The sequence below is a fragment of the Psammomys obesus genome, unplaced genomic scaffold (assembly GCF_907164565.1).
Source record: "Psammomys obesus unplaced genomic scaffold, mPsaObe1.curated_primary_1811, whole genome shotgun sequence".
Taxonomy (NCBI): Eukaryota; Metazoa; Chordata; class Mammalia; order Rodentia; family Muridae; genus Psammomys; species Psammomys obesus.
Genome location: NW_026596034.1, coordinates 5,084,962 through 5,108,153, shown reverse-complemented (window position 1 = coordinate 5,108,153; position 23,192 = coordinate 5,084,962). Strand labels below are relative to the sequence as shown.

The following is a 23,192-nucleotide window of genomic DNA, read 5'->3' as shown; positions in this document are numbered from 1 at the left end:
TGAAAGCAGGTGACAATGTATCCCCACTTTCCCGCTGAGTATGCTGTACTTTGGGTATCTTCTCTGTGCTTAGTGTATGAGAACAGATAGACACGACGTTCTTCTGTATGGAAGTGCACAGTAGGTGTTCACAGCTTAACCTTTCACCCCCAGGAACGGTCAGCAAACTTCTTGCGCTAAGCATCTGTTTTCGTTTGCATTGCTTCGACAAAATACTTAAGAGAAACTGCCGAGAGAAAAACATGACGGGGGGTGGGGAGCATTTGTTTTGCTCAGTTTCAGAAGTTTCAACTTGTGGTTGGCTCCCTGCATGTCAGGCTAAGTAGACTATTGCAGCAGAAGGCCTTAGTGGATGACTGTGAATCAGACAGGAGACAGAGAAGAAGAGAATGTCCAGGGACAAGACACAGCCTTCAGAGACATGCTCCCAAAGACCCCCCTTCCTCTAACCAGGTCCCATCCCCCGGTCAGCAATGAACAATTGCATAGATTCGCCCTTGAGGATATGAGCATCCCCACAACCCAGACATCCTTTAGCATCAACAGCACCTGGGGACCAAGCCTTCAATCATAGTCTTTGGGGATGACACTTCATAGCCAATCCCAGTCAGCATCCTTTGGGAGCAAAGCCTCGTCTGAACACTCTGGAGAAGACAGAGAGGGACTGCTATCCACTCTTTGGGGCTCCTGCTCTGGTGCAGACTATGCTCAGTTCATCAGGGTTGGGGGTGAGGGACAGTCACCATGACAGAAGAGATAGACACAGCATTCTCAATCTTGACATCTGACCATCTTTGGACTGGGACTGTAGCTCATGAATAGAGTACTTGCCTAACAAGCAGAAGGCCCTAGGTTCAATTCTCAGTACGACATTTTCAAGAAGATGAAACAAGGGCTCTTGCTTTGATTAAACCCAAAGCTGAAATGAGGAAGGTCTGGGAACTCCGGGGCCACATGAGCCCCTGCCATGGGCGGCTTCGCTAAGCACCGCAAGCACCCAGGAGGCCTCAGGAATGCTGGAGGCGTGCCTCACCACAGGATCAACTTCAACAAATATCATCCAGGTGACTTTGGGAAGGTTGGTATGAGGCATTACCACTTGAAGAGGAACCAGAGCTTCTGCCCAAATGACAACCTGGATAAACTGTGGACACTGGTCAGTGAGCAGACACGGGTCAGTGCTGGAAAAAAAAAAAAAAAGTCCGGGGCTGCTCCCATCGTTGATGTTGTGTGATGGGACTACTGAGGCAGGGTAAGCTCCCTAAACAGCCTGTCATCCTGAAGGCCGCATTTTCAGAAAGATAGAAAGGAAGGAAGGGAGGGAGGGAGGGAAGAAAGAAAGAAAGAAAGAAAGAAAGAAAGAAAGAAAGAAAGAAAGAAAGAAAGAAAGAAAAAGAAGGAGACTGATGGAAGAGTCCCATACTGGAGGAAGTCCCAGTCTGACAGCAGATACCGCTTTCACCCCTGATAGTGCTAACTTGTAGCCTGGTGTGGAAGACACAGCTTCTGACTTTGGCCCAGTCTCTCACTATGGGGTAGAATTGCTCCTCAGATGGAGGAGGTAGCCTGTGCTCATAGACAGCTTGCCGAAGTCAGGAAAGCAAGTACGAAGTAAAAGCAATCCATCCCAAGTCCCTCTGAGAAGCTGGGTGTGCAGCATCTGTGTGAGCTCAGAAAGATGCACCACCCTAATCCACATGCTGGACACAGGTGACCCAGGATCACGCTCCTCTCAGGCTCCCAGCCAAGTCCTCTCACTAGAGAATCAAGCCGGAGGAGCTGGCCTGGGGCCTTATCCCTGGCATCTCCTGCCAGCCTAGCCAGGGGAGGCTTTCTCACGATCAGGGACATCTGGGCTGGCGCAGCTCCCAGAGGCCACCGACATGAAAAGCAAGGGGCTTGGCGGAAACACCATCTGCACATCATAAAGCCGCTGGTGGTTCCCAGGGGCTACCTCCAGCTGCGCTGAGCTGCCGGGATAGAGGAGGGGGTGGGGACGGGTGAGAACGAGGCTAGCTGGAGCAGAGCAAGAGGGAACGCTCCCACCTGGCGTCCTAGCATTTTGACAGTGCACCAGGTTTGTCTATCTGTAGCCACAGGGACTACACTGGAAGGGTCTCCTGTCCCAGAAGGTGATGATTTGGTCATGCCAGGCAGTGAGCATTAGTGCTCTGTTCTAGGTTGCACTTCTTGATTCAAATCCTAGACCATTCTTGGGGTGAGTGGGTTGACACGTGTTCACACGTGTGCTGATGATACACCGGAACAATTGGCAGGCTCGCCATGAGGAGCCAAAGTGCCACAAACATCAAGTGCATTTAATAGCAGAGCATTGGTTATTCTCCAGAGAACCTCGTTCCCAAGGAGGCCAGGTGGATGTGAAGGGGGCCCTCCATCACTGTTGGTTCTTATTGCCTTCCTTGCTGTCATCGTTCCCATCCTGAAGCTCACAGGGCACTCATCCGCAACGGGTAAGGAGAATTAGAGAAGAGATGTCTAGGCTATCTCACCGGACCTGCTGCCCAAAGACCTGCCTGCTGCAGTACCAAGGCCACAGCTGATTGGACAAGAGCTTGGGCCTGGCTCAAGGGAAGCTCATCTATTGGCAGTTGAGCAGAGCACATCAGGTTCCTTGTGGAGAGCCTGCGAACTGATGATTCTGTTAGGTTCTGAAGAAGCTGAGGGGCGAGACTGGCAGAGAGGAGGGTGGAACGGCAGCCCCCATTCCTCTTTGGGGTTCCACATGAGTTCTCCTGTAGACAAGGTTGTACCTGAGAAATGAGTCTTGCCAAGAAGCATACATGTCTTCTACATCCACAGCCAATCCCACTTACATATGTGAACTCTCCCTTCCTTTACATCCCACACACAGCAGATCAACTCCCCAGTTAGAGAACTGTGTGGACAATGGGATTTCTGGAGGGCTGGGGAAGGCTGGCTGTAGAAAAAAAGGCACCCGTGTGCAGCAAGATCGGTGAGGATTCTATTCTATTAGGATTCTATTCTATTAGCATCAGAACAGAGGTGTGTGGTCCTTAGAGATCATCAAAATCCCATCAGCTGCCACGTCTAGGCGCCGCTTCCCCCAGCCTGGCTCTATCCACATCACCCCCAAAGTGTGTACTCCTGACAGTGAATGTGAGGGGTAATCGTGATCACATAACCGCAGACAACAAAGGGGGTCCCATGGCTTTGTCAGGGCTACCCTTTGGAAGCCCCGAGTCAAGGACTTGAATACAAGCAGTGCTCGCCCTAGGAAATGACGACAGAACATTAACAGGATGAAGACGTGGGCCAGAGAAGATCTGGCACCAGCAAGGGGTGGTATGGAATATACAGTCTCTGTGGGTGCAGATAGCCTACCCCACAAAGAATCTGTGAGGCCCAAGGTAGAACATGAGCAACCTAGGAATTGAGCTCACTCCTCAGCCCCCTCCCCCCCTCTACAACTGAAGAGAACTCCAGGGCGTGGACTAAGAAGCCCTCAGATTTTCTACCCAAGCACCCTTCTCCCTCCAGCTCCCATGCCTGCTCCACTGTCTCACACATGGACAGAACAGGCTCCAGCAGCCCGAGGGCATCCTCAGGCACAGACCAAGGATGAGCAGCTGGAAACTGAGTCAGCACGAATGCAAATGGAAGGTGTCAAGGGGGACATTCAGCAGCTGCCACACAGAGCAAAATCTCAGCCTATCTGTTCAGCCCCGGGCTAATCACTGGGGCCAGTGGATATGATATATGCGGGCTGAATTGCTCATGGAGCAGAACGGGAGAGCAAGACGACGGGAGGCTGGGTTACGCCAGCGTGCACCTGAAGCCCGCCCTGCATCCGGGAGGAGGGCGGCTCCAGGAGTCGTACAACGGCCCCTTCTTAGCCACACACCTCTGAGTTCGCTGGCAGGTGAGAGGTGAGGGTTTGACTTGACAAAAGCCCTGCCAGAGCTGAGTCGGTAGCTCGGTGGTGGAGCATTTGTTAGCCTTGGTGAAGCCCTGGGTTGAATCCCCAGCACTGCAAAAACAAAATCAGATCTCCTCAACCCCTTTAGCTGCAGTTTGCCCTCATCAGAATTAGAAGGCATGGTCAGCGATTCTCACCCTTCCTGACGCTGTGACCCTTTAATAAAGTCCCTCATGTTGTAGTGACCCCCCCAGGCGGCAGAATTTTTGATTGCTACTTTATAACTGTAATTTTGCTATTGTTATGAATTGTAATGTAAATATCTGTGTTTTCCAAAGGCCTTAGGAGACCCCTGTCATTTGACACTCCCAAAGGGTTGGGACTCACTGGTTAAGAACTGCTTGAGTCCTAACATTGTGCCAGAATCTGAGGGCTCGGAGGAGAAGGTACCATTTCTGTTCTCTGGAAGATGAAGGTAGCTTGTTCTGTGGAAGTGGACATGGTCATGACAACCATTTTGAGTCTCATTCCACCCAGTGCCGATTAGAGTATGTCCCCAGAAAAAAATGATAAGTTCCTAACAAAATTCTGTTATGCTGTGGATTATAAAATTTATTCTAATTTTAGACTTATGAAATGTAAAAACTATGTATTTTAGAATTTATGCATTATGACCATACTGGAATATAAGGAAAAAAATCTCCATAGGCATGGTTGCCTTTGCTGCTCACCGCACACTTGCTGGAAGTGATGTCACACTGCCTGTGTGTCATCCACACGGTGACAACAGTAACCTCCTGAGGTCACTGCACTCCTAGGTGGGCAGAGTGGACTCAACCTCACAGACTCACAACGTCACTGTGTATCTCTGGCTAGCTCCAGGCTCTCCTAATCCCTTTTAACCAACTTCAAACTCCTCCACATTTGCCCTTCTTCTGTCTGCAAACAAGAAGCCCACCCAGCACCCAATCCTCTGCTCCTGAATGCCATTGGCTTATACTTGAGATATTTCTGTTCCCTGGCAATTTCTCCCTCCTAGGAAAGCCCAGCTCCCTTTTTAACCACAAGTTAGTACAAGTGTCTCCTTCCCTTCTATCTCCCCTAAAGGCTACAGTCACCTGACTCGGCATTAGAGATTCATGAGAGGGTAGGCTCACAGTCCCAGAAGTACTTTCACATAGGCCTGTTTGATAATGGTTAATATGATAACTTCCTCATATATATATATATATATATATATATATATATATATATATATATATAATCAATCCCAAGCTGAGAAAGCTGAGAACCGTGTGTGTGTGTGTGTGTGTGTGTGTGTGTGTGTGTGAATTGAACTCTATTTCACATATGCTAGTCAAGTGTCTTTTCTACTTTGCTCTCTCCCAGCCTCTTTTTACTTTTACTTTTTTAAAAGAGATTTTATCATTAATTTTTTGTTTTGCAGTGTGTGGGGATGTATGCACCGTGAGCCCGGTACCCACGGAAACTAGAAGATCAGATTCCCTAGCTAGAGTTAAGGTGATTGTGAATTGCCCAATATGGGTGCTGGGAACTGAACTACAGTCCTCCAAAAAGCAGTAAGCATTCTTGTTTGCCATCTCTCCAGCCCCTTCCTTTTCCGGGGGAACTGGGTGGGGTCTTGGGTCTTTTGAAATAAAGTCTTGTGTAAATAAGCTTTGTGTAAGCTTGGCTGACCCAGAATTCACGTTGTATACCAGGCTGGCTTTGAGCTCACACAGATTCCTCCACCTTTCTCTCCCAAGGGTTGGGATTAAAGGCTTGCACCACCACACTTGGATACATTTTTTTTTTTTTTTTTGAGACAAGGTCTCACTACATTACTCAGTCTGGCCTTGAAGTCACTCAGTTCTGTACATTGCCCTCTGACATTCACACAACATAAATAAATAAGCACGATGCTTATAAAAGAAAGAAGGAAAGAAAGAAAGAAAGAAAGAAAGAAAGAAAGGAAGGAAGGAAGGAAGGAAGGAAGGAAGGAAGGAAGGAAGGAAGGAAGGAAGGAAGAAAGAAAGAAAGAAAGAAAGAAAGAAAGAAAGAAAGAAAGAAAGAAAGAAAGAAAGGGGCTACATGGTGAGGCCATGTAGCCCAGGATGGCTTTGAATTTTTGATTCTTTAGTCTCTGTCTTCCAAGTGCTGGAATTGCATGTATGTACCACTACACCTAGCTATCGTCATTTTTTTAAAATAATCAGAAGTATTTTTAAATAAATGAAAAGGTCCCTTGGCTCTTCTCCATCTTTCCTTGAGCTTGTGAGTAAACAAGGGCCATCTGAGTTTGTCTGGCCTTCAGAGTTTCCTTTTGGGTGTCCAGTTGCTTGGACTTTACAGAAAAGCTCTCCTTCTCTTGCTCAAGAAAATAGAATGTAAGAGTGGCCTAATGTTCTAGAATGTTACCTCCCAAACTTGAATACCTATGTGTGCATCGCTAGGGGATCTTGTTCAAAATACGACTCCAGTTCCACAGCTCTGAAGTGGGCCCTGTTATTACCCAGTTTTCAAGGAGTGCAGATGGACCTCTCCTTGCACTCTACTTTGAGAAGCCAAACTCTGGACTATTCCACAAAAGAGTGTGATGGATATATTGCCAAGGCAGGAAGAGGAAACTCACTACCAAATTCTAGCGTGGGGAACCAATTGGAAAGTCTCTGGAATGACATATTCCAAAAATGTTACAGAAAATGGTGAAATTCTGAGCAATTTGAACGTCCTCCCTCATTCCTGTCTGTATTTTAAAATCTGCAAGGAGTGTGGGTAGTACTTGGGCATGAAGTTTAAATCTGTCATGGCTTGATTGAGAAATGTCCCCAGCTCGCGTTTTGAATGGATGAAACATCAGCTGGTAGAACTAGGAGGATGTGGAAATCTTTAGGAAGTGAGGTCTGGCTAGGGGAAGGTGGTCATTGGGGTGGAGCTTTGAAGGCTCCTGTCCCGAACGCCCTCCTCTCCCTCTTTTCCTATCTCCCTCCCTCCCTTCTAACTTCTCTTTTTCAGCCATGAAGTGAACACCTCCATCACAGGTTCCCATTGCCATGCTTCCTCACTAAACTAAAACCCTGTGAAACCATGAGCCAAAATAATTCTTCCCCTAAGCCTTTTTTTTTTTTTTCAGATAGTGTGGTCCCAGCAATGTGAATGTCACCAATACAAAATCTAAATAACTAAATTGGGGTGGGGGGGACTGAAATATACACAGTTTTCTTTTTTGAGATAGGGTTCCACTCGGTACAAGATGGCCTCCATCTTGCTGTGTCCCCAAGGATGAAGTTAAACTCCTGGTTCTCCTTAAACTCCTGCCTCCGGAGTGCTAGGATTACAGGTATGTGCCCACTGTGCCAAGCTTGCAAATTTCCTAAATGAAACTTTTTTTTTTTTTGAGACTGATAATGATCAGAAACACTTTCTCACAAGCGCTAGAACTTAAAAACCACACTATGCCCTCCTTCTGCAGTGAAGATGGGCAGATTGAGGCCTGGAAAGGAAAGAGACACGTCCAAACTTTATAGCTGGTTCAGACAAAGCTAGAACTCTGACATTAGTGAGACCATCCCAGTACAGGCCCAGAACCACAACTGGCCAGCTGCCAAGCACTCCCTGTAAAGGTTTTGGATCCATCCCCAGAGGAGAGCCCCAGTGAACACTAGCAGAACATGAACCTGGGTGTGCAAGAGCATTTCTGAGTTGCTTGCCCTGTGTACCTATGCGGGGCTCCTCGGCATCTCCAAGGGTCCAGACTTCTCCAAGAGCCATACTATTTGGGTTTTCCCAGTTTACACCATGAAGTCCGTACTGTGCCACCCAGCTTCAAAGCCCTCAGCCCCTGCCTCTGCTTTTCTTTCTCAGACCTCCATCCCCCAGCTTCCTCCCTCAGTGCCCTGACATACATGATTCTGTTTGCTTGGACCAGCCCTGAAGACTCTGAGAACATGTCTCCTCTCCCTGAAACCTGGCCCTAACTGGTCTTCCTCAGCCTTCCTGAATGCTACTGTGTGCTTCTCTGACCTGTTAGCCTCAAAGCTCCCTACAGCCCCTTCTGGTCACTCCCCTCTTTTCCTGCACAGTCTCGTTCTCTCTTCAGGTGTTCAATTCTCTCTGTGCTGACCTGTTTGCACGCCTGGCCTCTCCTCCAAGCATCAGCTCTACGATTGTTCCTTAACCCCACCAAATGCCCCCTCTACACCAACACGCACACCCAAAGTTCTTCCCTTTGGGACTGCATAGTGACCTGCGTCCTTCTGCCATGTCTCCTAAACCCACTCTAGGTCTCCAGAAGCCAAGGTGCCATTTCTTAAATTGTGAGGCTGGACGTTAATCCCCTTCCCCTGCCTTTGTTTCCTCAACAGAATCGCACACCTGAGCCACGCCCAATCTGACCTCTTACACTGACCTCCTCACACTGCTGCTCCCAAGCCTGGTCTCCTTTCTACTTTGAGTGTGTCCACCAAGGAGTCCTCTGCTGCTTGCTGGGCAGATGTGCCACACACCTCAACTTTGCACAAGGACATTGCCAGTAACTGGGAGTATTGCCTGCTAATGGGTCAGTAGCCACCACTCTCTCTGGGAATTGTCTGGGACAGCTGAGTGGATGCCATGGCAGGGCCCAGAACAGACCTCAGTGTCTGATGGCGTCTATGAGAAGCCAGTCCTGCTCCTGGAGGTGTGACTATCCATGGTGATGTCTAACCTCTGCATCCTACCACTGCGTCACCTTGGGGCCGAGCTAAGCTGAACCCACCTCTCTTCACGTTAGCCTGCTTCTCTCAGTCCCCTTTGGCCTTCTCCCGGTCCTCAATTCCTCTAGAACAGTGGTTCTCAACCTTCCTAACGCTGCGACCTTTTCATACAGTTCCTCACGTTGCAGTGATCCCCCACCACAGAACTGTCTTTGTTGCTACTTCCTAGTTGTAATTTTGCTACCATTGGGAATCATAATGTAAATAGTTTTGAAGATAGACGGTTGTCGAAGGGGTTGCGACCTACAAGTTGAGAACCACTGATGTAGGGCGCTCCCTTCTAAGGCTCCCAACCTTCTTCATGTCAAGAGTGGCTTGCCCAGAAGACCTTGCCAGAACCCCTCGCTGGGACAAAGCCTGATCCCAACTGCTCTGTTTTCTTCATAGGTGTTGGCACATCTGCAGCGGTGACCAATGCCATCAACCACATGGCATGCGTCTCCCAAACTCCATAACGCCAAAGCCCTTCCATCTCTCCCAGCTTCTCCCCACCTCCCTGGGGCACCTGGCACACGGGAGATAAGCAGTAAACACCAGGTGGGTGCAAAGGGAGGAAGGGGAGGGAGAGAGAAAAGTTAAAGATGGCACAGGATCCCCACGAGGACAACTGCCACCTGCTGCCTTCTCTGCTCTCTCAGACGAAAGAGGCTTGGCTGCTTCACCAGTGACTGAAGACAGCCCTGGAAGCTGTCACCACACATCACCTCAGAATGGGGCATCTCCAAAGAGCTGCCCACTAACTGGCCTCAGGACCTAAGCCTCAGAGCCTCCCCCAGCAGAGCTGGCAGGCTGGCACCAAGAACACTCTGGGACACCTACCATAGCTATGGGAGTCCTGGCCTTGGGGAAAGGCTGGGAGAGAGATGGACTCCCTAAAAAAAGTATACAGAAGAACCAGGTCTTGCAGCCAGGTGTGGTGGCACATGCCTGTAATCCTAGCACTCTGGGAGGCAAAGGCAAGCAGATCTCTGTGAGTTTGAAGCCAGCCTGGTCTACAAAGTGAGTACAGGACAGCCAAGGAAAACAGAGAAGGAGAAGAAGAAGAAGAAGAAGAAGAAGAAGAAGAAGAAGAAGAAGAAGGTCTTCCCCACCTAACCTACTCCTTCACATCTGGAAAATGCCAAGTATTCTCACCCCTCTTTTTGTCCACACTCATGTGAATCACACACAAGTGTGTCACCCATTCCTCAGATGAGCAAACTGAGGTCAGATGGAGAGGAGACACAGCTATGAACACAAGAACTCCCAATCCCTAGCGCTCACCTGACTTCCTACCACAAGAGTGAGCTTTAAGGAGCAAGGCAAACAGAGGCGAGGACAGCAACCATGATGTGAAGAGCTTCAGGTCCATCTGGGTCAACTGCCTGCTGCACAGGAAAACTTAGGAGGGTCCCACAGGATCTCCCGGAACCAGGCCAAGGAGCTCAGCCCCAGCTACAGAAGATGGAGGCCACAGTGTACCCCAGGGTCAGGTGGCCAGGACCTCAGATGTGGCCTGAAGTGTACCCTCTTTCCATCGGAGCACTATGGCCGAAGCCCTGAAGCCACTGCACAGCAACCCTTCCCCAAAGAACAGGGCTCAGAGGGCAGAAGCTGAACTAGGCAGATATTCTGGGGATGCCACGCCCCCCAGTGGCCACCTGGACCTGCATAGTGCCTCTCTCCTTTACAGGCTTCTTTACAAAGACGTTCATGCCCTGTTCCCCAGAAAAGATCCCAGACAGGGAAGGAGGGAGGGGTCCATAGCCATAACACAGGGAGGCTCATTCCCTCATTCATTTATTCAACAAAGATAGCCTGTTTTCATCCCAGGCTTGCAGAAGGTGCAGGGTCCCTGTCCTGAGGGTTCCCAGCCTCAGGATGTTCAAAGCCTAACATAGCAGAGACAGCGTGCCAGAGGCAAGTGAGGAGGCCAGGGTGGAGGGGCTGAGAGAGGTGGGGGTGGGGATGACAATGAGGCAGTTCAGGTCATGAGATCCCAGATGTGGATCTGGATTTGACTGAGATGGGAATAATAACACAGCATTGATGCTACCTGAATCACATATTTAAAAGGACCACAAGCCAGGCGTGGTGGCACACACCTGTAATCCCAGCATTTAGAGAGGCAGAGGCAGGTGGATCTCTGTGAGTTCGAGGCCAGCCTGGTCTACAAAGCGAGTTCAGACAGCCAAGTCTACAAAGAGAAATTCTGTCTCAGAAAAACAACAAAGACCATGAATAGTTAAAACTTCATGTTAGAAGTGATATTTTCCAAGCACTTTTTATATATTAGCCATTGCTCTTAGCACACTGGCCTCATTTTCTTTCATCCTTACACCCATCATATTGCTAGCAAACCTGACTACCCCACCTTGGTTGGAGGAAACAGAGAGGTCCAGAGTGGGGGTTGGGGCTTAGGATGTACCTAACGGTAAGTATACAGCCTAGATATGGAATGGCTACTGTAGGGCTTCCCCGGCCTGAGACTCAATTCTAACTCTCATCAATTAAAATAACTGCTGTTCGGTCTCTTTTTTTCCAGTGCTGGGCATGAAACCCAGGGCCTTGTGCACAGTGAACAGCACTCTACTACTGAGCTACAGCCCCAGCCCCGCTATTTAGTTTTGTCACTGTTGCAGCAAGGCTTTCTCAACCCTACAAAAACTGATAGCCAGTCCCCCGTAGGTAGCTTTCAGGAGGTACTGCCTACACTGTGCCCAGGCCCACAGAAAGGCAGACTTCCTGTGCTGTTTGGGACAAAAATTTTCCTGGGGAGATGTAACACACACATCTACTCAACCCCCATATAGGAAACCCATGACAAATCAAAGTATAGATACCACAAAAGTCCAAGTTGGGGAACCAATGGGTTTTATTGAGGTTACTCGAAGGAATAAGGATGAGGATTTTAATCTAAAGAGCAGAAATGACTCAAAGATAGCTGCATCACCACCCTGGCATTGTGACAGCTCACAAATCTGGGGATCTGGAGCATACCATACAGCCTGCAGACAGCTCAACAGGTTGGAGAGTGTCCTTTCCGAGTCACTCAGTCACCTCTTCCAAGCAGCCAAGTTGGTTTGTGTTTTTTTGTGTTTGGGTTTTTTCTGGACAGCTGGTCCAGTCTCAGTCGTCTTTGTAACTTGGCTTAACAGAGTCTTTTGGAAGCTTGTCCTCCTTTTATTGCTTACTTTGGTAGGACAGAGCCTAGAGAATCTAGTCAATTTCAGGGACTTCCTGAAGCTAATCTGAGTAGTTTGCCTTGATGTTTAAAGAGCTCCCTGAAACAGGCTGAAGTTGCAGGAAGGACACTGTGCACAGCCTCTGCAGGGCTGACGGCAGGAGCACACAGATGCGCCAGGAGTCAAGGCAGTGGCTAGGAATCTGGCCAGCTCAGATCACCTGGGAAAAGAAAGCAACTTTTGGATCACTATCCCTGGCAGGGCTGCCTTGCCTGGCCTCAGGGGATGAAGATATGTGCTGTCCGGATGTGACTTGATGTGTTAGGGAAGGTTGACACAAGGGAAGGGGGAATCCTCTTTTCTGTGGGTAAAGGAAGAGGGGAAGGGGGAAGGAGGGGAAGGAAAGACTGGAAGGAGAGGAGGGAAGGGTACCCTTGGAATGTAAAGTAAATAAGCTGAATTTAAAAAAAAAGGAAAGAAACAAAACAAACAAACAAATAAATAAGGCCTCTGCCTCCACAATGGATCCCAGAGGCCAGCCAGCTGCAAGGGAGCAGCTAAGGCTGGAGATGGAAGCTGGAGCCAGGGAATTAAAGAAAGCCCAGAGGCAGGCTGAGCCTGTGCCACAGCTGTGCCCTTTGCTCTTCTGTGAGATACTACTTGGAAGCTGAGAAGTCTCCATCTCCACTGTCTCCAGAAGCTTCCATTTTGGGCAGATGAGGATCACAAGTATCATAAGGTGTCACAAAATCAAACATTCTGCCATCACAGAATGATTCCAGTGAAGAAAACGCCACTTTCTCCTAGCGCTAGTTCCTTTGTCCATTTTCCTGACTACAGGACCCACAAAAATCTGTCAGTAGCCACTACACCTTCCACTCCTCACACTGTCTTCCACTGCTGTTTAGCAGGTGTACACTGGCTCATGCATCCTCTTCCCAACCGTGCTGAAGGTTGACTCCATTGCAAATGTGTCTGCAAAGAACCATGCAGCAAATAGCTTAGAAAATGAGATCTGGGGGAGGGCAGACACAACTCAAGTTTGTCAAGCCAGCAAGTTATGTGAGCTGGGATAAGCCTCCTGACTTCTCCAGGCCTCAGTGTCTCCACCTATTAAATAGAGATGAAATATTTTTCCTCCTGCTGAGTCAAAACAAGAGTGGGAGGTAATCATGTGTGCAACAATTTAGTGTGTCGTGTTCTTTTAATTTGTTTTGCAGATCTAGAGCAGGCACAGAGCTTCCCTATTGGGGCTATTACTTTAGCTGTGTACCCCATAGCAAGTTATCCCAAACTTAGTGGTTTAAGAAAATATAAGCATCGCTTCTCAGATTCTTTACGTCAGGGAGTCTGGACACAACTCAGCTGGGCCCTCTGCTTCTAGGTCTGTCCAAGACTATGATTGGGTTATTGGCCAGGGCTTAGGTCTTTTCAAAATGTTCCAGGAGAAAAATTTCAATTTGATGCAAAAATGGTATGTACCAGGCACAAGGTTTGACCTAGAAATTCTAAAACAGAGGTCTTGGTGTTCTTGAAAAAAAAAAAAAAAAAGTTTCTGTTTCTTGCTCTTATTTTCCCTGCTGTGAACTTTCTAAAGCTATGGAGGATAGTTCTTAGAAGTGAAAGCTACTAACCCTGCAGTATAAATGAGACAAGAAGGTCCTCTTCCACCATCACAGGGGGCAGAGGGGTGAAGGAGGAAGGGAGAGGGAGACCTCCAAGGAGCACTAAGAGAGCAGTGGCTGACTTGCTGAGTGTGTTCCAAGAACAGACCCAGCCCTGACCTCGGAGAGCACACAGGGCCAGGGACAGGCAAGAAAGCAGAGTCCAGCCTGGAAGGAGGCATGCCACGGGTGATTGACACAGAGATTCATTTTCAAACACCCAACAGCTGAGATGACCTGAGCGTGTGTTAGAGTAATGGTTCTCAACCTGTGGGTCACAATCCCTTTGGGATTAAATGACCCTTTCACAGGGTTCACCTAAGACCAAGGGAAAACACAGATATTTACATTATAATTCATAACAATAACAAAATTACAGTTATGAAGCAGCAGTGAAAATAATATAGTGGTTGGGGGTGACCACAACATGAGAAACTGTGTTAAAGGGTCGCAGCATTAGGAAGGTTGAGAACCACTGCTTCAGAGGGATCCTGAGGGCTTGGATTCTCTGTAGCAGAGTTCCTTTGCCCACACAATCTGCAATTTTCCCACCTGTGACTTTAACCTCACAGGTGCCAAATTGGCTACAGCAATCAAACTTGGCTTTTGTGAAAATGCAGCTACCTTCTGCAGAGGAGCCTCACCTTCTCTGGCCCAGCCCCAGACCCTCTTCCTTGGTGACCACAAAGCTGGACTTGTTTTCCAGGCTGGATCTGTTAGGATCCATGAATCGCTGAAGAAAGAGCCCAGACTCAGATGAGAATCCCAGCATGCTGGGGTCACTACCTTCACAAAATAGCAACGACCGAGAGGGGAGCTTGCAGGCTCCTTTTAAAGCCAGAAAATGTAATTTCTACTGTGGCTACATGACTCCAGTTGGGATTAGCTAATGTCCATGGAGGCTAAGTGATTCCAATTGGGACTGGCTGGTGCCCATGGAATTAACTCCTTTCAGACCAATCTCTTGTTCCCTGACGTACAAAACAGATGTTTCTAGTGAGCCAACCAGAGTCCTTCCCTGCGATTTTTTTTTTTTTTTTTTTTTTTTTTCTGAAGCTGAGCTCTTTTCACTGGCTGTCAGGACACATGAAGGCCTTAGAGACAGCTGGCGGCCATGTTTTCACCCACATGGGGTAGGGCTGGGCAGAAACTCAAGAAGTGGGAGGTGTGGGCCAATATCGCCAAATTCTTGTTTACCACCCTCCCCTTTCAAACAAGATAAATCTCCTTTATATTGACTTGAAATAATTCAAATGGGGTTCTCCTCCTCCTCCTCCTCCTCCTCCTCCTCCTCTTCTTTCTTCTTTTCCTTCTTGGTTTTTCAAGACTGGGTTTCTCTGTGTAATAGCCTAGCTGTTCTGGAACTCACTCTATAGACCAGGCTGGCCTCAAACTCACAGAGATCCACCTGCCTGTGCCCCCCAAGTGCTGGGACTTAAAGGAATGCAACACTACACCCAGCTCAAATGAGGTTTACTATCATTTGCCCACAGTTGGGTCCTAAAATATCAGCTTCATCTCACCACTGGAATTCAAGACTAAGCTGCAGGGGCTGAGGGTGTAGCTCAGCAGTAGAGCGCTACCTAAAATACACAACATGGGGGTAAAGGGACTCTGAAGGAGTGTCATGTGTGGCTCTGACAGGCACCGCCCTTCTCCCCATTCCCCCTGCCTTGCTAAAAACCATAAGATTATATTCCTAAAGCTAGACACCAAGGCCTATTCCCTTATTTGGCCACTTCCTTCTCCTGAGGCTGACTACCAAGGTCTAGCTATCAAAGTAGTGAAGTCTAACAATCAAAAGCCCTCTTTGGCTCGCCTAATTAAAATGCACAATTAGAAATTAAACACCTCATCCTTACATGGAGTTTCTCCTTTTACCATAAAAAGCCCACCATTTTCTTTCCAGCGAGCCATGTCGGTCTCCTCTCTACCCAGAGGCAGTCCTTTGTCCCTCTGGAACAAATACTTCTTACCTCTTACCCCTCACCCTTGCCCCTTTTCTCCCAGCTCCCTTGTTTCCTTCCCCTCATCCTCTATCCACCTGTCTTTGTCTCATATTCCCTGCCTTTTGTGCCTCTGGGGCAAATAAATCTCCTTTGTGCTGAGAATGTGGTCTTAGGGGGTCTTGAGATGACTTCGAGGTGCCCTACAAGGGTTCCCTCCCTAGCGTACCACACACAAAGAGAAATACACTAATCTTCCTGAGAGAGGTCATCCAGGAGTCCAACTTGTTGTTTTAAATCACATATATGTGTGACTGCGTGCATCTATGTGCACTGGATGTGTGCAGGTGCCCTAACAACCAGGAGCGAGCACCAGACCCCCCTGAAATTGGAGTTACAGGCATGGTGCGCTGCTGGATGTGGGTACTGGAAACTGAGTCCAGGTCTGCAAGAACAGCAAGTGCTCTCAATGCCTAAGTCATCTCTCCACTTCCTAGTCTTCTTCTTAGTAAAGTATAAATGATTGCTATCACCGTCGTTCTTAAGGAAAAACTAAATGAATTATACGCTTATTTTACAAAACATATAGGGCACTTTAAGGTTAGAGGTGCCTTAAAGACATCTTATACTGTGAAAAGATTGTGACTCCAGTTCAGGCCTGGATTTGAATCCTGATTCTACATGTGGTCCCTACCTCACCACTCTGGGCATCAATTTCCTGTTCTCTAAAATGGGACAACTTTACAGAATAGGAAGGGCAGGTGATATTTGTACTTCTTAGGCACCCTGGATATGCAACAGTGAGCATTATTTTTAGGCAAAATCTCTATGTAGCCCTAGCTAGTCTGGAATTCAGTCCTCCTGCCTCTGGGATGTACCACCACACCCAGAACAAGCAGATATAACATGGCATATCTGGCTAAACCAGTGGACAAAATTGTCAGTGAGCCACTGCCCGGAAGGGCTGGGCATCCAGAGATAAGACAACAGGAAGGGCACTGACAGGGTGAGAAACAGACAAGAGCTACAAAGCAACAGGCAGTCTGTGCCTTCCTGTGGAGTCAACAGCTACAGCTTGATCAACTTTTCTGACTTAAGGTTTAGCTAGTCTCTAGATTTTCCTCTTTCTTTTCTTTCCAGTTACTTTAGCATATAAATTATTTTTTTCTTAAACAACAGAGAAAAGCACCTCCATAGGGTCCTGCTCACCTGAAATAATCAAATTAATCAGTGCTGTGTTTCCAGCATTTGAATCCAAACTTTCACCTCAGGGCTCACTTTTTAAAAGCACTGCTCCACAGTTGGTGGGTTTTATTTAGTTAACGTCTCGGAGGCTTTACCCTATCCTCAATAAGGCTTTGTTTTCGTTCTTTTTTTTTTTTTCTTCTTCACACATGTATTTATTTGTATAAGGGATGTGTATGGATGCAAAGTACCACAGTACATTAAAGGACAACTTAAGGGAGTCGATTCTCTCCTTCCAACACGTAGGTCCCGGAGATCAAACGAAGATCGTTGGGGTTGGCAGAATCAATGTGCTGGTGTCTGCCAGGTCCGGTTCAGCTGGAAGTCAATGATTTTGTTAAAGAAAAGAAATAAAAGCAAAGGAAAGTTAAAAGGAGTCAGGAAAGGAGGGAAGAAAGGAGAAAGGATGCAATAAAAGGAAGTAGAAGACAGGCCCCGCCTCCGACCCCGCCCCCCAGACGCGGCCCCGCCCCAGGCTGCAGCGCCGCCTCCGGCCGCCAGGGGTCACCACGCGCGGCAGCCTGCATGCCGCCCGCTCGGCCACCCCTCTCTCCCGTCGGTCCGCGGGCCTCTCGCCCTCCCGCCACCGCTCTCGCGCTTGTGCCGCGTCTCGCGCGTGGTCTTCTCGTGAGAGACCTCGCGCCGCAGGGCGCGTGCCGTCCCCCTGCCTCGCGGCGCGGGGTCTCGCGGGCCCCGCTCCCGCCCTCCGCTCGCCTGGCCCGGACCGGAAGCGGCGCCGCACGGCCTGGGCCTGGCGCGGGGGGCGGGCTCTGGGGCCCGGTCGGACATGGGCAAGAAGCACAAGAAGCACAAGTCGGACCGACACTTCTACGAGGGTGAGGAGCGAGCGGCCTGCCTGCGGAACCGCGCCGCCCCTGCCCGCAAGGCCCGGACCCGCGGAGATCCCTCGGCGGGGCGGCGTTCGACTCGGGCCTGCCGGCCCCGGCGGGTGTTCGTGGGGCGCTGGGAGGTGGGGCGCCCGCCCTCGGTCTGCCCCCAGTCAGCCCGCGCCCTGCTGTTGTTTCAGAGTACGTGGAGAAGCCCCTGAAGCTGGTCCTCAAAGTGGGAGGGAGCGAAGTCACTGAGCTCTCCACGGGCAGCTCCGGGCACGACTCCAACCTCTTCGAAGACAGAAGCGACCATGACAAACACAAGGACAGAAAACGGAAAAAGAGGAAGAAAGGAGAGAAGCAGGCTCCGGGGGAAGAGAAGGGGAGGAAAAGGAGAAGAGTCAAGGTAAAGGTGGCTTCGTTGCTTATGGCCCCCGTCTCCAGCTCCCAGCCTCCTTATCCTCTGTCCAGTGGGACACCAAGGTGCCTGGGACGTCTGGTTTTGTGGAGGAGTAGAACAGACTAGAAGTCTGAATCACCTGGGAGCTCAGCAAGTCTTAATTATCCCCTCGATTACTTGTGCTGTCCCCACATATGTCAGCAGCTGAGTCCTGGTCCTCAGTGGCTGCTTCAAAGGATGCTTTTATAGTTCTCTTGGAAGGCTGAGAAGGCATTCTCCGGAAAGCCTCGGAGGTTTGTCAAACGTTCATCAGAAGTGAATGGGATCTGTGGGTGTTCAGATGTTGTTCAGAAATAAGTATTTTAATGCCACATCGAGCTGCAACGTGATGACATGTGCCTCTAATGCCAACACTCCGGAGACTGAGGCCAACCTCAGCTTCTTAATGCAACTGCCTCCAAACAAACAAACAAACAAAAAAACAACCAGGTTCGAGTCTGTTGAAGAGAATGTGATTAGAAGCCTGAAATAACTATAAAACAAGGGTAAAAACAGCCGTTCCCATTTAATAGAAAAGAATAAGTAGCTGATGTCTTGATTTATAAAGTAGGCTGAAAAGTAAGAATTAACTTTCTTCTCAAAGGTGAGCCCATCCATGCCTGGACTTGTCCAAAATGTTAGCTGCCTTTAAGTGGCAGGCTTTTTTGAAAATGGTCCTTTCTGTAGTTCAGTTTTAGAATCTTTCTATTGCTTTATACAGCCAAAGTGCCCTATTCCATATCAATAAACGCATTGCTGAGTAACCAGACCTTAGAGATTGTCTCTTTAAAATGTCTTAATTTATCCAGGGAAAAAAAAGAAATAGCTTAAATTTATTTCTTTCTGCCTGGGTTTTTATTGCCTTTAGCTAGATTGTAGTCATAGTCTTTGGTCAGGCCGTTTGCTATTTTCATTTCCTAAATTACAAAATGCTCAGAAGCATGAGTCTTTTTGCTTTAACTGAGAGCCTTGGAAGTGAACATGTTGAATTGTTTTACGTAAGATCTCAAGAAATCTTGTCTTGATTATACTTTTGGGCACTTCAGCATTGGGTATGCAGCTGCCCTAGAACCCAGTAATAGCAATCCCTATTGCTGGGATTATCTCTGTGTGCCACCACCCCTGTTTAGAAATCTAAGAAAAAGTGTGTGTAGGTAGATTTTGTAAGTTTTCCACATTTAAAAATCTTTGCCCTTGGGTAGACTTCTTATACGGAGTCATTGAGTTTAAGTCAATAAATTGGAAGATATTTTCTCTCAGAATTTTAAATTTTAGTGCATGTGCGTGCAAGCATTCATGTGTGGATGGACGTGTGGGTGCATGCTGGTACGTCCAGAAGAGGGTATCAGTTACAAGCAATTGTGAACTTTCCATTGTAGGAACCAAACTTGGGCCTCTAGAAGAACAAGTATTCTTAATTGTTGCATCATCTTTCCACCTCCCCTTCTCTCAGAGTTTTAAAAGCATTTTAAAATTTAAAATTAAGCATATTTTAAATGTTTTCAGGCTGCCACTCAAAAGTCAATCTGTTGCGATCTAATTCTTAGTTTGTGAGCAGTGTTTGCTTTCTTGGACTTTTTGGGATTGCCCCTGTCTGTTGTCATTGTTCTGGTGTTTCACAGTGGATACATATGCCTTTGATTCCAAGGTGTTTGCTGAAAGTATCTCTCTGATCATTTTCTTCCCTCTGATTTTCTTATTTTTTCTCTTAGTTTTTTTGTGTTCTTTAAGGGAAACTCAACTTTATCTTCTGAACCTGAGAATGTGCATCTTCAATCGTTCAGGTTACTTGGGCATTGCTGGTACAGGGCTCACACTTTAGGGTCGCCGATACAGAGCTTTGCAGTTCATTCTCAGTCTCTACATTGTACCTTTAGCCAGGAGCTCTGGGGACCCTGACTAGCCAGCCCCCTGTGCACAAAGCCGTCAGAAGATTCTAATGCACATTTCAGCTTAAGAGCCACAGTAGGAGGAAGGCACGTGTGGAGGCACACACCTTTAACCCCAGCACTTGTGGCACTTGTGGAGGCAGAGGCAGGCAGATCTCTTAAGTTTGAGGCCAGCATGGGCTACAGAGCAGGTTCCATGACATCCAGGGCTACACAAACAAAAAAAGAACCATAAGTCAGTATTATCTTTTATGTATTACTTTATGTACTATGTTGTGATGTTTCTCTAGACTATATATGGAGAAAGGATTAGCTGGAAAAGGGGGAAAGCTTTTGCAAGGTAATTATATTTACTTTCCTAATTGTACCTACTCAACCATCTAAAACAGTGGTTCTCAACCTGTGGGTTGCTACCTCTTTGGAGACAGAATAACCCATTCACAGGGGTGTTACCTAAGTCCATTAGAAAACACAGGTATTTACGTTACAATTCCTAACAGTTACAGTTGTGAAATAGCAACAAAAATAATTTTATGGTTGGCGGTCACCACAGCATGAAAAACTGTATTACAGGGTCACAGCATTAAAAGGTTAAAAACCACTGATCTAGAAGGTATTAAAGTCTTTTTTCTCTACATTTTTATTAAAACTTGTCAGACATTTAAATATTGCCATCAGAGAGGCTGTCTTCCAAGTTTTTGTTTTATTTTTTAATTTGGTTGGGTGTTTTGCCTGCATGTATATCTGTGTGCTGCTACAAGCCTGATGCCCATTAGACGTCAGAAGAAGACACTGGATCCCCAGAATCTGGAGGTGTGAGACACCCTGTGACTCAAACCCAGGTCCTCTGGAAGAGCAGCCAGTCCTCTTAACTGAGGTATCTCTCTAGCCCTGTCTTCTGGGTTTTAAAGTTTATAAAATTCCTGAATCTTGGGGAGCCTGAGCTGGTTTTCACATCCCTCCTGTGAATTACTGTGATATCCTTTTTTATTTGGTTCTTACTCTTTTTACTGTACTTGTGTTTTGTATCTATCCCTGTTCTTTGTTTTGTGGGTATTTGTGTTTCAATCCCAGTATATGGCTAGGTATTTTAGCTTTGTTTATTGGCTTTATTGAGGCACCGAAGCTTATAAATTAAATTTCAATTTAGGACTGGGGAAACAGCTGTTAAGAACACTTACCCTTCCAAAGAACTTGAGTTCTCTTCCCAGCACCCATATCAAGAAGCTCACACCCACCTGTAACTCCAATTCCAGGATAACTGATGCCTCCATGGGCACTGCATGCATGTGATGTACATACATACACCCAAGGCACACACATATACGTCACATACATAAAATAAACAAGCCATTAAGTCAGGGCTACCAAATGTGTTCTTTAAGAATCAGTCCTTTTATGTTTCATTTAAGGAAAAAAATTTCCTACTCTTGGGTCTCAAAGAATTATTTATCTAAGGTCTGAAGTTTTGCTTTGTATATTTAAGTCTTTATTTGGAGTTTTTGTGTGTAAGTTGGTTTCTGGATTTATCTTCTGTTCTGCTTATCTACCGTCATGTCCACGTTGTCTTACAATCACACTATGAAAATGCTTAGTGCTGAGAATGTTTTCTCTCTTGTACCTTTTGCTTCCTTGCTTATTTGGTTGCCTGCGGTGCTGGAAATCAAACCTAGCCAAGCCTTTAGGCTGTTAGGCAAGTGCTTTTCCAGGGAAGTACATCCTCTTCATTATCTCACTGTAATTTTTTCAAAACTGTTCTGTTCTTCAAGAAAAAGTATAAAATTTGTTTGTCAGATTTCATGGAAAATTCTGTTTTACAATTTTGAGTGGCATTACTTTGAATTTGATGACTTTGGAGAGAATTGGCTCACTTTATTAACATAGTATATCTCCTTTATTCAGATCTTTTACACTTTTATCTTTATTTTTTTTCTTAGCAGGTTCTCAACATTAAGGATCATATGTTACAAATTTTTATATAACATGCACATATATGCAATTCTATCATAGCTCTGTGTATATTGTATAACATGAAAATATATGGTTTTATTCAGATCTTTATTGGCTCACTAATACTTTATGATTTTTCCCAGAAGGTTATGGGGATCTTTTAGGTTTGCTCTGACATATGTTATATTGTGTTTGTGAATGGTATTATTTTTCTAATCAGTCATTTCTTTCATAGAGAAATACACTTCTTTTACTTGATGAAATGTTCTTTTTATCCAGTAGATGGCAGCAAAATACACTAATATTTCTTAATTTAGAATTTATTCTTTTCAGCGGTACCTTTTTCCTTTGAAAATAAAACAATGCGTATTTAAGATGTTGATTGTGAAATACTTCTAAATTGCTTCCCTTTGTTCTATTTAGGAGGATAAAAAGAAGCGAGATCGAGACCGTGTGGAGAGCGAGGCAGAGAAAGATCTCCAGTGTCATGCCCCTATAAGATTAGACTTGCCTCCTGAGAAGCCTCTCGCAAGCTCTTTAGCCAAACAAGAAGGTTGGGATTGCTTTGAGCTGTCTTTTCTGAGAAAGGAGGCTGAAGCTGTAGGGAGGGAAAAGACTGAGCATTAGCTTGAGTCACAACTTACAGACATGTGCTGAGTTCTCTTATTTCTCTTGCTTCCTGAGAGCTGTAAGTTGGCTCCAGTGTTGGAATGGTTTTCTCTGCCTTCAGCACTTTGGTGATAAATTGAATTCTTGTGTGAGGCATTTAGTAAAAGATAGATGAGTCATATAGATAGAAAACTGAAGTGCTAGATTATTATGCCTTTTAACACAAGTTTCCTGTTTCTTTAGAAGTAGAACAGACACCCCTTCAGGAAGCTTTGAGTCAACTCATGAGACAATTGCAAAGGTAAATGTTTTTCAGCTTTAAAAAAAAAGATGGTAATTAAATGGTTGAACATACAGGTCCAAAGCACATCTCTGTTTTTCATAACCTGAAGTCATATTGTGTGGCCTAAACCCAAACATTCTTGATTTTAAAGTAAATGATAAGTACCTTTCTTGTCAACAAAAGTAGTCCCAAGAGGGTGACACATACTCTTTTTAGGTTTGTTTTAACTGGCAACTTGAAGGCTTTTATGAAGTGGTAAGTTTCTCCTTTCTAAATTAGTTTCTCGTGTTCAGACTTGAAACTAGGAATAACAATACAGCCACCTCCTACCCCTGTTGGCAGTATAGAACAATCCCCTCTGTGTGTTTGTGCAGCTCCTGCGCCCTGGTGTTCAGCAGGTATTAAAATGAAATGCTGTACATTTTATGCCCCTCATTTGAGTGTTTTGTTTTTGAGACAGGATCTCACAATCTGAGGCTAACCTGGAATTCACTATACTCCTTCCTCAGCTTCCTGAATGC

The 23,192-nt window shown here is 46.7% G+C and overlaps 1 protein-coding gene across 3 annotated transcripts in view; it reads left to right on the top strand.

Annotated features, from left to right (window-relative positions):
* Positions 1–17,196: 17,196 nt before the first annotated feature.
* Positions 17,197–23,192, top strand: part of Brd7 (bromodomain containing 7) — a 33,810-nt gene continuing 27,814 nt past the window's right edge. For all 3 annotated transcript variants that reach the window (XM_055620905.1, XM_055620904.1, XM_055620903.1), the window contains exons 1-4: positions 17,197–17,507; positions 17,699–17,907; positions 22,203–22,332; positions 22,632–22,689. In XM_055620905.1, the coding sequence (XP_055476880.1) occupies positions 17,459–17,507; positions 17,699–17,907; positions 22,203–22,332; positions 22,632–22,689 (446 nt within the window). In that variant the 5' untranslated portion in view covers positions 17,197–17,458. The remainder of the gene's footprint in view (positions 17,508–17,698; positions 17,908–22,202; positions 22,333–22,631; positions 22,690–23,192) is intronic.